This window comes from Osmia bicornis, chromosome 9, assembly GCF_907164935.1.
Source record: "Osmia bicornis bicornis chromosome 9, iOsmBic2.1, whole genome shotgun sequence".
NCBI lineage: Eukaryota > Metazoa > Arthropoda > Insecta > Hymenoptera > Megachilidae > Osmia > Osmia bicornis.
In genome coordinates, this window is record NC_060224.1 from 7,039,011 (window position 1) to 7,052,261 (window position 13,251).

General features: G+C 45.9%; 1 protein-coding gene across 2 annotated transcripts in view; it reads right to left on the reverse strand.

Moving 5' to 3' along the window:
- The window catches only part of LOC114874434 (colorectal mutant cancer protein), a 31,169-nt gene that overhangs the window by 15,493 nt on the left and 2,425 nt on the right, over positions 1-13,251 (reverse strand). Inside the window, exons 1-3 of one of the 2 annotated variants that reach the window (XM_029183686.2) lie at positions 8,029-8,194; positions 5,750-5,979; positions 5,487-5,623 (exon numbers count right to left, since the gene is read on the reverse strand). In XM_029183686.2, coding sequence (XP_029039519.1) covers positions 5,487-5,623; positions 5,750-5,979; positions 8,029-8,108 — 447 coding nt within the window. In that variant the 5' untranslated portion in view covers positions 8,109-8,194. Of the gene's footprint in view, positions 1-5,486; positions 5,624-5,749; positions 5,980-8,028; positions 8,195-13,251 lie in introns of those variants that run through there. The other variant, XM_029183685.2, reaches the window with a different exon arrangement.

A 13,251-nucleotide genomic window follows, 5' to 3' on the forward strand; every position in this document is an offset into this window, starting at 1 on the left:
TAGGGGCGAAGAGCACCAGACCTAGAATCCACGTCTTTAATGTTTATAATTAGCCACTGTCATCCCTAATTTCACAGTGTTACCTATTGCCTATGGGGGCTGATCCCGCACTGGGTCGTTCTACTGACATTCGATATTAAATATCTGTCAGTCTTCGTTCCTTCTACCATAGGGTAGTCAATCGGGTACCAAGTGTCAAACCCCCTTAAGAGTAAAATAAAAATAAGAACCAGGAATACTAGGGGTACCACAGATCTAGATCTTCAATATCCACAACTATCTATTATATTATCTCTAACCCACTGTCATCCCTAATTTCAAGGTCCCAATTGTTGGGCACAAGGGCCCACGATCTCACAACGTAATTACCCTTGATCCTACCGATCGCTACACTCAAAGTTCTCCTCTGACGTTGCAAACGAAAATCGGAATGAAAGAAGACACTTCGGCACAAGGGTGTTCACACGCGAGAACGTAAAGTTCGACGGACCATGCGAGACCGACCGACACGGCCCCGAAGGATCGAAGACACGCGCGATCAAGGGACACGACCGCTGGATCCTCGGCACAATACCAGGAGAGATGTTGTGTCTGAGACGTTCGGTGACGAACTGAACCACCGATTCTCCCACACCCCTTTCGCATTTGCCGAAGCGGCAGCCGAGGGCGTCCGAATGGCGCCGAGAGGCGCCGATCTTATGGCTCGTTGCACCGAAAGCTCTGATTCCTCCGTCTCCCTTGCTCCAATTGTCGCGTTATACAGAGCGACGCAGCTCGACCATTGCGGCTGATAAAAGTAATATGCTCGCGTTACCCGCGAAAAAACCGGATATCGGCCAGTTCGATCTCCACCACCGCCTTTCCTTCTTGTCCGCAATAGTGACAGCAGTCTGTTTTTCTTTTTTCTCCTCTTCTTTTCAAACGAAGATTCCTTTCGATCTTCTTCTTTGAACGATTCATCCAAGATAATCGATCGAGTTATGCTAGTTTCAAAGAATAAATCCATACCGAACTTCTGATTTTCAAATGCAGGTCTGACACGATCCGATGACGTATCAATTCGAAGCATACTTCGATGTCATTAAATCATATCGGACTTCCAGGTCGGTCGTTCGATAAGCAACAACCTTAATGCTTTATAACAGCAAAGTCACGAAGGTGTTCGTTTCACCGGTTATTTATTGCCAGGAAGTGTGAAAATCACCGGCGACTAATGACTCTGTTCGATTACAGAAATAGGGATCGAGATTGCACATGCGATTCCATTAACGGCAGACGAGCGATCGCCGTTTAAAGTCCAACGACGTGGAACTTGTACCTGACATAATTACGCAGGAACGCGATGCGACTGAGGTGAAGCTAGAGAAAAGGCGGCGCTCTCTGAGGTAGCCTCCGACTTACGCTGAAAGTGTTGACAATCCGACGCGGCTATTGGAAACTTCGAATGCAAATAAGGGATTGCGAACTGTGTTAGTGTGTCACCATCTTGGCTAAGATTCTCAAGATTTTCAGAAAAAAAAAAAAAAAAATTGCTCAATCGCTCATGCGTTATCTCTAGCTCGCGAGGACTCTCCTTTAATGGCCTGCCACACCTGTTTGTCGACTCGTAATATTTGTCCACCTACCGCGTTCGCTGAGCAACCAGCGTAACGGCGAAACGACATTCTTAAAAGTCGATTCTACGCAAAAAAGCAAAGAGTCTCGATTCGATCGAGAGCCGAACGAAAGCGGAGGATAAGCGAACGCAGATTTCAGGGAAGATATGCAAATCGGGGGCAAAAGTTTGGATGAAAGTTGGAATTGCGAGAATTCAAAGAGAGGGGAAATCGTTAAAATTAAGGGAAAAGAAAGGGAACGTCGCAGAGGGTACGACGGTGTTGGTGTAATTAAGAAGACAGCCCGTGTGGCTTCTTAATTAACTTCGCTAATTTCTCAATTAACACGAGGCAGACTTTTCAGATGTGGAGAAAGAAAGAACAAAAGACTCTTGGGCATAACTCTTGATGCTGAAAGCTCAGCAGAGTGGTACACTCAAAATTCTCTCGCTCGAAAGGAGGTAAATATTTTAATAATAACGCAAAGTAGAAAATTCATGGTACGCGGTTGTCCTTGACAAATTCCTCGGGAATTCATTGGCGCGTAGCTTATAAAAGCGAATAACAGGGACGATAAAGGTTGAATAAAGAGCCGACGCGTTAATAAAGAAATAAGATTGCCCGTTAATTGCAAGCACGTACGTACGATGTTTCGCGTCGATATATTGTCTGCGTGTAAAGACGCCCTTAGGGTTTATTGCGACGCGGTTCGTCTGGGTCGAAGAATTCGTCTGGAGGCTGGTGCACGACCGAACCAGGATGAAATTCTCGAGGCAAAGGACGGAAGTAAATATCCGGGCAAGAAGGTACACGTTGCTAACCGTCGCGATGGAAAGTAACGATCTTTTTGGCCTAGAAAAACATTCCTCCATGTAAAAGTCTCTCCACCTACGAACAGGAGAAAGCTCGTACCACGATATTGGATATCCGTTCGATGAAATGAGACAGATTTTTATTGGCAATCGGTGGGCTGGACGATGGGTTACGTCGCAGACGGGGGAACTCTCTGTTGTGGAACCGTCTGACCAGATCGATAATACGTTTAGGCTGTGCAAACGTTGCAAATTGATTTGCACGTTATAACATTCGCAATTTATTCCGTTCTGAAGCAAGAAAGGTTAGCACGTCGTGACGAAGAGAATCGATTGGCTATGGTTTAGGGAAACTTGAATCGCAGAGGTTGATGGTAACTCGGACCACACTCTGTTAGTTACAGAAGAAATAGTCATATCTAATAGGACGCATCATGAATCTCGTATGTCGCCATATAATCGCCATTTTATTTTTTATTATTATACTGAAACGGCAAGTTAAATTGTAATATGTTCCCATAAAAATGTTTTCATTTAGATCGAATATGAAAAAGAATTCCCCAGTTGATAGCCTTCTTAAATATAAATACAATTGCAAAGGGTTAAATTTACAAGATCGATCAATGTTAGCTGCTCTTGTCCACAGCTTGAACACATATTTCTCTTTATCTATCTTACCCACAAACTTTTTGCTATTCAAATAACCCCACGTACCATATGTAAGTTCAAAAGCAGAACAAAGATGACCGGTAGGAGGAGCAAAGAAGTTCTGATAGCGAGTCCTGATACCCTAAACAGGCATCCAATAAAACAATGTTTCGCAATAAGAGGCAAGGACGATGTCGTGGTTTGGCCAGGCCACACCGAAACATTTTCTTGGGAAGAGTTTCATCGATCGATGACCTGAATAACGTTTCAGGAAAGTTATCAGCTTGGCCGGGGACGATACCGGTACGATATAAGATTACACGTTTGATAAGCTATTGTTCCTGGTCAAATCGCAGCCGTGTAGCCTGTAACGTGGGTCAACGATAACGGCTACAAAGCATACCATAATCGTGCTGCTTAATTCAATCCGTCGTATCTGTAATAAGCCATGTACGGTTTATCTGCAATCACGCCGGTCGCATAGTTCACGTAACCGCAACGGCAACCGTTGCCGCATGCTCCAGAAAGAATTTATCCAGCTCTATTTCAACCACCCGTGTTTCTTAACCGTCGCGAAAAAAATTCACTCGTTGATCTCCGATAATTCGTTAGAAGTTGAGTTTCGAACGTCGTGACTCGAGGATGAAGCTCGGAAAACTTGTTGAAATGCAGCGCGGATGTAGGTCAATCGAAGTATACGCCGAAGAACGAACCGGAAGCGAGTAATAGAAGGTAGGTTGGATGAGGTTTTTGCCAGAGTTCGTGATCGATAGGAACGATGCGGTTTGCTGGTAAACGGGAAGGTTCCTAGCGCACCGCACCGGCACCAAGGAAAAGAGGAGCCTGAGATTTAGATGGGAGGTAAAGCTCGTTGGAAACTGTGAACCTTCCAAGTCGTTTGTTAACGCCCCGACTGTAAAGTGCGTTTCGTAGTTTACCACAAGTTTCCAGCTCGCTTGCGGGCAAAGTCTGTCTGGCAACGCCCGGTATATTTGCTCGATGAGCTGCTTTCTATTCATGGAAAAGAAGCGCAGCTTCGGTTAAACGTAATTATGTTCATTCGTAACTCAATTAATGTTTCGACGAGTGTTTCAAGCGTCGAATATCTCTTAAATACCCTCGACGTGTTCAATGCAACAAGCTCTGTTGAGCGTTCTAGCGATCTTCGGTAGATAAGCAGCGAGAATTAACGATATCGTTGAGTTTACCCGGCTTCTCTCGACACCTCTGACCGTATGCCATGCTCCATTTCCATGGAAATTCAGTTCGCTCGGCAGAGGGTTAACGTCCGCAAGATCATCTCCGACAAACGCGCGACAAGTAGTAGGAAATTCGCGTTCCCCTCGCCATCTTTCGGCCACGATGAAACGAGAAGCACGATTATCCGGCTCGAAGGAGCTGCCTTCTCGTACGCGTAATCATGCAAATTCACGGGGAAAGAAGATAACAGCCAGTAAGAAAGGTAATTCAAGCTGTTCGTTCGATGGTGCACTTTCGCGAGGCAAATCGCACCCTGGCTTTACCTCTCCTTGCAACCACGTAGGAATACGATTAATTTTTGTAATCGAATGAGAGCTTCGGTTTCTATCGCCACGGGACCACAAAGTGCCAGTCCCAGCGGTGTCATGTGCCAACCCCTCCTCCTCATGGTGTGGTCCGGGCACCGGAAATTCCGGTGGCAAACGGGGCACTGGCTAAGGGCGCAAAGCGCCTGATGAGTGTAGTTGCTAACCCACTCAGGTTAGTTTGTTAAAAATAGACGTCCCTAGACCAAAATTCCTTACACGCCGATAATGAGTCAAGTGTTGGGTCTTCCGGACCCGTACGATGATTGGCCAGCCCATAAGTGACTTGCACCCTTTGACACCGCCGGTATAAATGAAAACTTGGGAACGGCAGATCATTTAACAATAATCTATCGCCACGAAGAATTTGTAATTTTCATGGCGCGCGTCCGTTATAAAGCAGCCTGTAGAACGGCGGCCGAAGTCCAAAGCAGTGCGTTAATCGCAACCAGCGAAGAGATTCCTCGAGTCCGTGGAATCGTGGCAAAAGAGGTAGCAACTGGACGAGCAAAGAAGAACAAGAGTGGAAGAAAACTGAATGCAGCAGCGTTTTTCCGACGAAAGAAGTTAGTTGCTGGCTGTACGAGGGGTAATTTACACTTGGCAGTTTCACGCCGCGCCACGGTTCTATATACCGGCAGACCCTCTTTCAAATCTCTTTTCTTTCCCTTTTTCGCCTTTTTCTTGCCCACTCGACGTAGAAGCCTTCGTGGAGAGGCAACGCCGTTCGCGAAGACCAAGCGACCGCTCCAGTTTCCTGGCTTCCAGTAGCGAAACTTTTCGGATTCGATGGGAACGGTATCGTCAACGGTTCCCTGATAAGCGTTTTAAGAGGATAAAGGAACGATTTAATCGTTCCAACTTACCTTGTTTGCCAAGTCGAGCATGTTTCCTGTTCCACCTGCGGCAGCTTCGACTAGCTTCTGAAGGGTGTGGGGTTCTGGCGAGAGATCGCGTGCACCGCTGTCGAATTCCCAACTTTCATGCCTGCCAGACACGGTGCCTGAATACAGACGAAACGTTACGTCATTGTACCATCATCGTGACAAGAATCGCTGGAAATTGCGCTTAAAAAGCATAGACGATAACGTTGTTGCATAACAATAATAATTGTACGCGCGAGTTTTACCTAGACTATTGTCACTGCTGGTAGGCAAATATTCAGGCGTGTGCGTGTGATGAGGACTAGTCCGATGTTTGCCTGACCTGAGAGCCTCGATTTCCGGTCGTAGAGCCAAACGGCGTCTGAGGAACTCTTGATAGGAAATGCGACCGTGCTCGTCCGCCCCTAATTCTCTCATCAACTCCTCCACCGAATTCTCCAGATTCAGTTCTCTGCATACCGTCAACAGGTCCTGACTGAAATTTCAAAAGAATATCTGGTTAGTCGTGCCCTTAAAATAATTGGCGATTTAATAATGCTCATTAAAACGTGCCCTACTAGCTATGTTTTCTCCCGTGGTATCCATGGTGTCGAGAACGTGTTTGTCATTCAAAAGTTGTTCACCAAGAGCCGACCAAAGTCGCGTGTTTTTCCACGCGATCGCGTATCGAACGGAAAAGCAGGGTAACAACGATCCCCGGTGTCATGAATAATTTATTCCGTGAATAATTCATAGATCGAAGATAGCTCGATATTCTCGGTGGCGAGATTAAAGAAACGTCGCGAGGAACGGTGGAGGACGCCACTGGTACGACATTAAAACGAGTTAATTAAAATTGCCGAGGTCATAAACCGTTCGACGGTGTCCCTGTTAATTTTCGTTGACATCGAGGATGGAGGAGCGGTATCGGTGGAAGGACGATTAAAAAATATCGTCATACGACGAATGCCGGTGAATTACGTGGAAGACGAACACACGGAGACGAGAGCACTGGTCGATAAAAGTGAATTAAAGATTCACTGGCTCTGTGGAGCCGACACGGACATTCGGAGAAAATCGTTAAAAGGGATTCTTTCTCTTTCTCTCTTTCTCTGCAGGACGTCGTCTTTTGTTGCGATGCGAGAACGAAAAGGCGTGGTCCAAAGTGTGCTCCAACTCGTCCAACCCTTTACTTTATGATTATCAGTTAACTCGTCATTTCGGGAGTTTCACCTCGTCACGAAACTTTGAAAGCATAAAATGTACATTTTATGAGAATGACCTTTCGATATCTATTGAAAAGAGATAATGAAGACATAAAACTGAAGTCGAGAAATTTCTTTTCTTTTTTTCGAGAACAGCGTATGCTTTCTAGAGATAGAAAAAAGGGAGTTGGCCGAAGAAAACTGAGAAGGGAAACGCCTGAAAGTTGCTCGTGAAACTTTCCTCACGTTCTACCGTAAAACTTTTCGCTATTTCCCCGAAGGTTCGCGAGGAACGCGAGGAAGTATGACGCCGATCAGATAACGCGGGATCATCTAATTCCGCAGTGTCTCTCCTATGTTTGCTCGGGCAAGTGTGAAACGCGAGGCAATGGAATTTCAACGAAATTCAGCAAAAGGCTTGTTATTTCAACACCGTGTCTGCGTTTCATTTTCCAAGAAAAGGTTTTACGAATTTTACATAAGAAACGTTTAACTGTGCCTCGGATCAACTCGGTGAATCGCGACTTTATAAAAGTGTTAAATAGCTTGGCCATTACGGTACAAATGAAAGGACGATGGAAGGAAAAGGGAGAGGCTGTTTATTCAAGGATAATTAACAGGATGCAATCAATGCACGTAAGGATTACGTAATTCAAGCGACAGAGTCGAGCCCTTTATTCGAGTATCACACCTCTTGCAGCCATTCAACCGATATCCTCGGGCTCTTTTTCAACCTCGAAGACACCGCGAAAAGGAAGCAGGAACGCGTTAATGCGAATAACACGCTCGAGATCTCGCGAAGGAACGAGCATTCGAGCGTTGAGTGGGTTGCTTTAAGACGGCTCGTACAAGTTTCGTAAAAGAGGATTTGGGTTAACAGCGAGTGGCTGTTACTCGAGGCTTAATTTCAAGCACTTGGCGCGTAAAATAAAAATTACATTTATAAGTCATAAAGGCATTACCTCCTGTATTCTATTCAACGAGCTGATACTTTAAGCGATCATCGGAGTCTGTTCGTTGATTAAATTAGTCATGGTCTGCGAGAGGCAACATCCATCCGGATTGGTGTCCATCATTTGAAATGGGAATCAATCATGGGGTTAATTATAGGAGGCGTATCTCAGGCAGACGTTATCTGGTATTCTGTAGACGTTATTGATCGCGTGGCTAATTGGACTGATGAGTCGGATCGTGGCTCGTACGATGAAGCAATTATCAGCATCGACAATTTCCTGAATAGAGAACGCGATGGACGATACACCGCGATTCTTTTGAAAATCACTTTCGATGATCTTTGTCTCTGTTATTTCTTTTTTTAAACAGATGATAAGGCTACGTACCAGCGGGAGATCTTGCGTTTCAGTTTACGATAGCAAAGTCTCTTGAGGGTCCTGGCCTCCCACGACTTGGACGACTCCATCCCCGCGAGTTGTCGGTCGGAAGCGGGTGACACGCGAGTTCGCGCGCGATTTAAGGTCCGATCGGGACGATGCAACGAGTGCCACTGCAATGGTCGGGTGCAACGTGCTGCACAACGATTCCGCAGACACCAGGGGAGGGACAAAAATCCAGGGAGGAAGAGAGACGATTCTTGGCAGCGTGAAATGAACGCGACTTAATCCACCGCGATGCGTGTCACTCGACGTCCTGTGTGCGGTTTTACGGCTGACACATGGCTTTTATTTTAAATACGTTCGCGAGATCGGTCTACCTGTTCAGACGTCCTACCTCTCTCGCGGTTGGCTCCATCGTCTCGCGAAACTGACGGACATCGGTTGGGTCATTACGGGATATCAAGGTGAAATTAAGAGATTTCGCGTCGTTCGCTCGAGAGATAACGACGAGAAAAGGTTACACGGAAAAATGATGCGAGGAGTCGAATCGCTGACACCAGTAGAAGACGAAGGGTCAAGGGAAGCTCAATTAGAAAAAGCAGTGTTCGATGCATCGTCGAGTGCAACGAACGACGCGGCTGAGGAGGAGTGCCGCGTGTCATTGACATCGCCTCGTTTTCTCGCCGCATTGTTCGAAACGGGAAACGAATCTACCGAAACTATTCGTGGTAATTTCTGTTCGCACCATTATACAATATCCAACGCCTCGTCTCGGAAGAAAGTGGCTCGGAGCGTAATCAGGAAACACGGTTGTTGCGAAACAATTGGAGGCATCGTCGGTGACTGTCGTTGCGTTCCCTTTAGAAAAAGTGAATTCATTCTTCGACCATCAACTTGAGGATATCTTAAAAACTGACTTAAAGGGTAACATCACTTTAAACGCTTCAAAATTTTGAAATTTCTTTTCTTCGCTTAAAGTATTAGTGCTATTAATGCAGAAGGATTACTTTATGGGACCTGGAATCGCAGATTAACTTTCGTTTCTATTCACGAACTTTAAAAGCGTTTTACTCGAAACAGCATTTTCGAAATCGGTGGGCACTCTTCAATCAATCTACTTGAATCTTTTTGCAATTTGATCGTCACATATTTATTTAGTAAAATACGGAATTTTTGCAAAATATTGATATTTCGATTTTCTGTATAACTTTGAATAACGAAATTTTTGGTTGAAAATTCATGTTTTACTTTAAATCGATGCCATTTTATTAAAAATGCATATTTCTGAAAACGGCTACGTATTTCACTAGCGTTTGGACTAAAAATTGTTCCGCCATTTTTCATATATCAACAAAAAAAAACGCTTTCTACTTTAATATATACATAATAAATTAGTATAATTGAATTTTCATAAACACTTTGCATTTCTTAAAAAACAATTCCCGAAAAAGCCTTAAATTTTGAAGCGATCAAAGTAAGCGCAGAATATTTTTTTTTCTAACATATGACGCACGTATGAGCTGTGATTTCTGAAGTGTATCGAGGTCATCGTGGTCGAAGGAAGAAGAAGAAAGGAAAACGACGAGAAAGGAGTACGTGTAACGATGAGGCTGAGCGTTTAAAAAAAAAAAAAAAAAAAAAGAAAAGAAAAGAGAAGAAAAGAAAGAAAGAGAGTGGAATGTTTTGCCTTTCCACAGCATTTCCACGGGTGAAATGATTTTCACAATGGGCCGCACTCACGACGAACAACGAACCCCTTTGGAGCGCGCAAAAGTGGACGTCTCGGGCTGACGTTACCTAGCATCGTTCGCCGGAACGACGAAGCACGACTCGTTACAAGCTCGGTGTTTCGCGGGTGCAAACCCCCCTTTTGTATCGGAAAGCTCTCCACTGCCGGGTGAATGTCACCGGGGGCTTCGGTTACAAAAGCAACGCACAATGCGGCAACCGACCCAATAAGTGTTGCAGCACCGATCCAGCTACTGTTCGCCAGCCCTCCGTGCCAGATATTTGTCCTCCGTTGAAAGAGCTTCCAAACGCGATCTGTTTAACGACGCGCACTCTGCACCAGTCGCTTCGAAACGGGTAGCTTTTGTTCGTTACCTCTGCGTTATCAGCTTTTACGTGGCTTGCTTTCGCGAGGCTTTAATTAATTCGACGCCGCCTAGATTGAAACTTTCAATCGAATCGGGGGTAGTTTGGTAACGCTGAAAGTTTTGAAAACGGTAGCCAACCAAAGAGGGATTCTCACGAGACACCGTGATAATCAACGCGTTAAAGAAGATACTCGAGCTGGAGGATCGGACGATTGGATAGGCTTCCCTCGGCTCCCAAGGGCGAAGAGCCCTTCGAGGTCGAGATTGCAGCGAATCAGAAGAAGGAGGATGAGGAGGTGAGCGAGGATCAGTCCCGGAAATGCCGAAAAACTGAACAAATAGCAGAGAGGGAAGCAAGGAAGAGGGTTGTTGCAGGAGCCCGGTGAAAAGGGACACGGGTATTTCATGTTAAGCGCGTTCCGCTCTATTTCGTTCGCCCTTCGCCGACCGGGCACATCGTTGGATAAAAAGGACTCCCGTACTCCTTCAGGCAATCCTCGTCCCTTTTCAGACGCTTCTCGCTGTTCCCGTTGGATACGCCGGAATAGGTCCGCCATTAAAAACAAAAAGGCGAGAGGTGGCGAAGCCTCCGCCGACGCTGGGCGCGGCGTCGTGAAAAGGGAGGAAAAAGCGAGCAGGAGAAACGAAACATTACCTAATGCCGTGTTTTCACTGCGAGAACAGCCGTGTTTCGTGCACCCTTTAACGCATCCATCCTCTGTCCTTTGTCCTTCCGAAGCCCATCCTGTTATCTCCTTTCCCCTTTTCAGCCTGTCTTTTTGTTCCGGCCGCTTTTGAAGGGGCTTCGATTTCCGCGTAATCAACCAGCAACCCGCTGAAGGTCTCTGGCTTCGATGAAGCATCAGTCGCGTCGGTTCGGTCGAAACGGGGGTTAATTGTCGGCTCCTCGACTCGCTGATCGATCTCTCGATCGTTAACCACGCGAAACGATACTCGTCCTACGCTCCGACGACCCCGCGATTGTTCTTAACGGATTTTTCACCGAACCGTGCGTACCCGTGGCAATTTGAACTCCGCTTCGAGCACTCGGAAACGTTTATCGGGGGACACTCCGGTGACCGTTGACTCAACCGCTTCGGAATTTTTCCGGATTCCACGGAGATTAGGCTCGTTTCAGAAAACTTACGGCGCAGCAATGATTGTAAAGAGCGAACGATGATTTCGCGCGAGGTATCCCGATGCATTTGCATGGCATGTTGCGTGCCAAAGGTTCGGCCAGGTCAGGAATAACCCTGCAGGTGAGGTAACGGACGAACGGGCTGCAGAGACCAGAAGAATCCGCGCAGGTACCTCCGCGGTTAATCGAGTGTCAAGGGTCGAGGGGATCTTTAAATTATAGTAACGAAAAGGCTATGATTTTTCAAGGTGCAGGTTCAAGTTGGACGTTTCATGCGGGACTGGCTCGAAAAACATTAGAAGGCGGAAGATATCGTTGCTGTAGAATATCTATCATTGATCTTGGACTTCGTAAATCATCTCTCGCGATACCATCTGCTGCTTAATTATCGCTTCGATAGCGGCATTCGTGTTCTTAGCATCGACAAAGTTGAATTCGAAACGTAAGAAGACGTAAGCCTTTGTATCGATATCGTTACACAGCTATCTCACCTTTCCATTTTATTCAACCTGGAAAAATTACTATAGAACTCGAACATGCGTTTGGTCTTCGGAATGAACATACGCCATTTGCGAATGGCCATCTGTCTTTGGGAACCGTGTACGTACACCCTTCACGGTAAAAGGGTTAATCAAACTCCGATTCCACTCGTGCACCCATGCTCGTTTGGCATTTTTCAAGGACAAGGATCGCGGGTGTGTGTTTTCCAAGACGAACGAGATTTTATTAGAAAGATGGCGAGGGGATTTGCAAACGTAGCCGACTCCATGGAGGACGCCAGAATAATCGTGACAGCGAAACGAAGGAGAGGGATCGATGGAGGAGTGACTCACTTGCTATAAAACGCGATCACCCTTCGCGCAACCCTAGGGTATCCTAGCGTTTGCCAATCGCGACCCGTAAAATTTTCTACCAGATCCCATCAAAATTCTTCGATCGCAAACTTGTGCATATTTCAATTAATTTAAAATATTAATTAATTTTTCCGCAAACTTAATTTACCATCGCGCAATACAGATGATTGAACTTAAAATCAAAGAGCATTGTTAAGCAACGTAGGTTGAAAACACGGTGATTCCATCTCACCGAGACGACTTCGTTTTTCGGGTAATGAGATTTACCCCTTTCTAGAGCAGACGCTGCTGATCGTTTGATCTTAGCCTCGGCTACGTGTGCCGGCAAAGCGAACAGGAGGGCATTTACGCGAAACTGCCTTCGTAACCAACGCACGCAGCCCAGAGGGGCAGGGGGGAGAGAAACAGAGTCGAGGTAAGGGTAAATTGGTAGAGGTAAGAGACAGAAAGCGAGCAAGTAATTGTGAGAGGGAAAACAAGGGAGAAAGTGGAAAAATGAAGAGATAGAGAGAGAGAGAGAGTTATTAAGTAATGACAACTGTAAAGAACGATTAGTGGAGCAAGCATAGGTCTCTGAAAAGGAGACAGAGGAAGTGAAATTAAAGGACAAACGATAAAATGGATAAACGAAGGTGAAAAAAAAAGGTGCAGAGCAAGAAGCAGATAATGGATAAAGCAAAGTCGAGGGACAAAGGGTGAAGGACAAAGAAAGAGTTAGGCAAAGAAAAAAGAAGAAGAAGATGAAGGAGTAGCAAGACGCAGAGGGAAGTTGCGTAAGTATGCACTCGAGGGTTCGGTTTCGTTCGCAATCTCGCGAGCTTGCATCCGGTTGGATGCACACCAAGTAATGCAGGAGTTTCGAAAAGGGGTGGCAAGGACCGTGTGCTCGAAAGATACGGAAGCTTACGAAGCCAACGAGACGTACGACGGGGTTCGGGACACGCGAATCTCGACCAGGCTAAGGTTAACGAGGCTGCGGAGAACGGACAATAATGAACCTTGAAAAGCAAAAGGAAATTTTGCTCTTCTGAATTTCGACTAATGGTAGTCGTTACCCGACTCCTCCTTCTCTACATTTCCTCACGGTTCAACCCTCGAATCACGACCCCCCATCCAAATACACCTTTCTATGCGTTTTTCC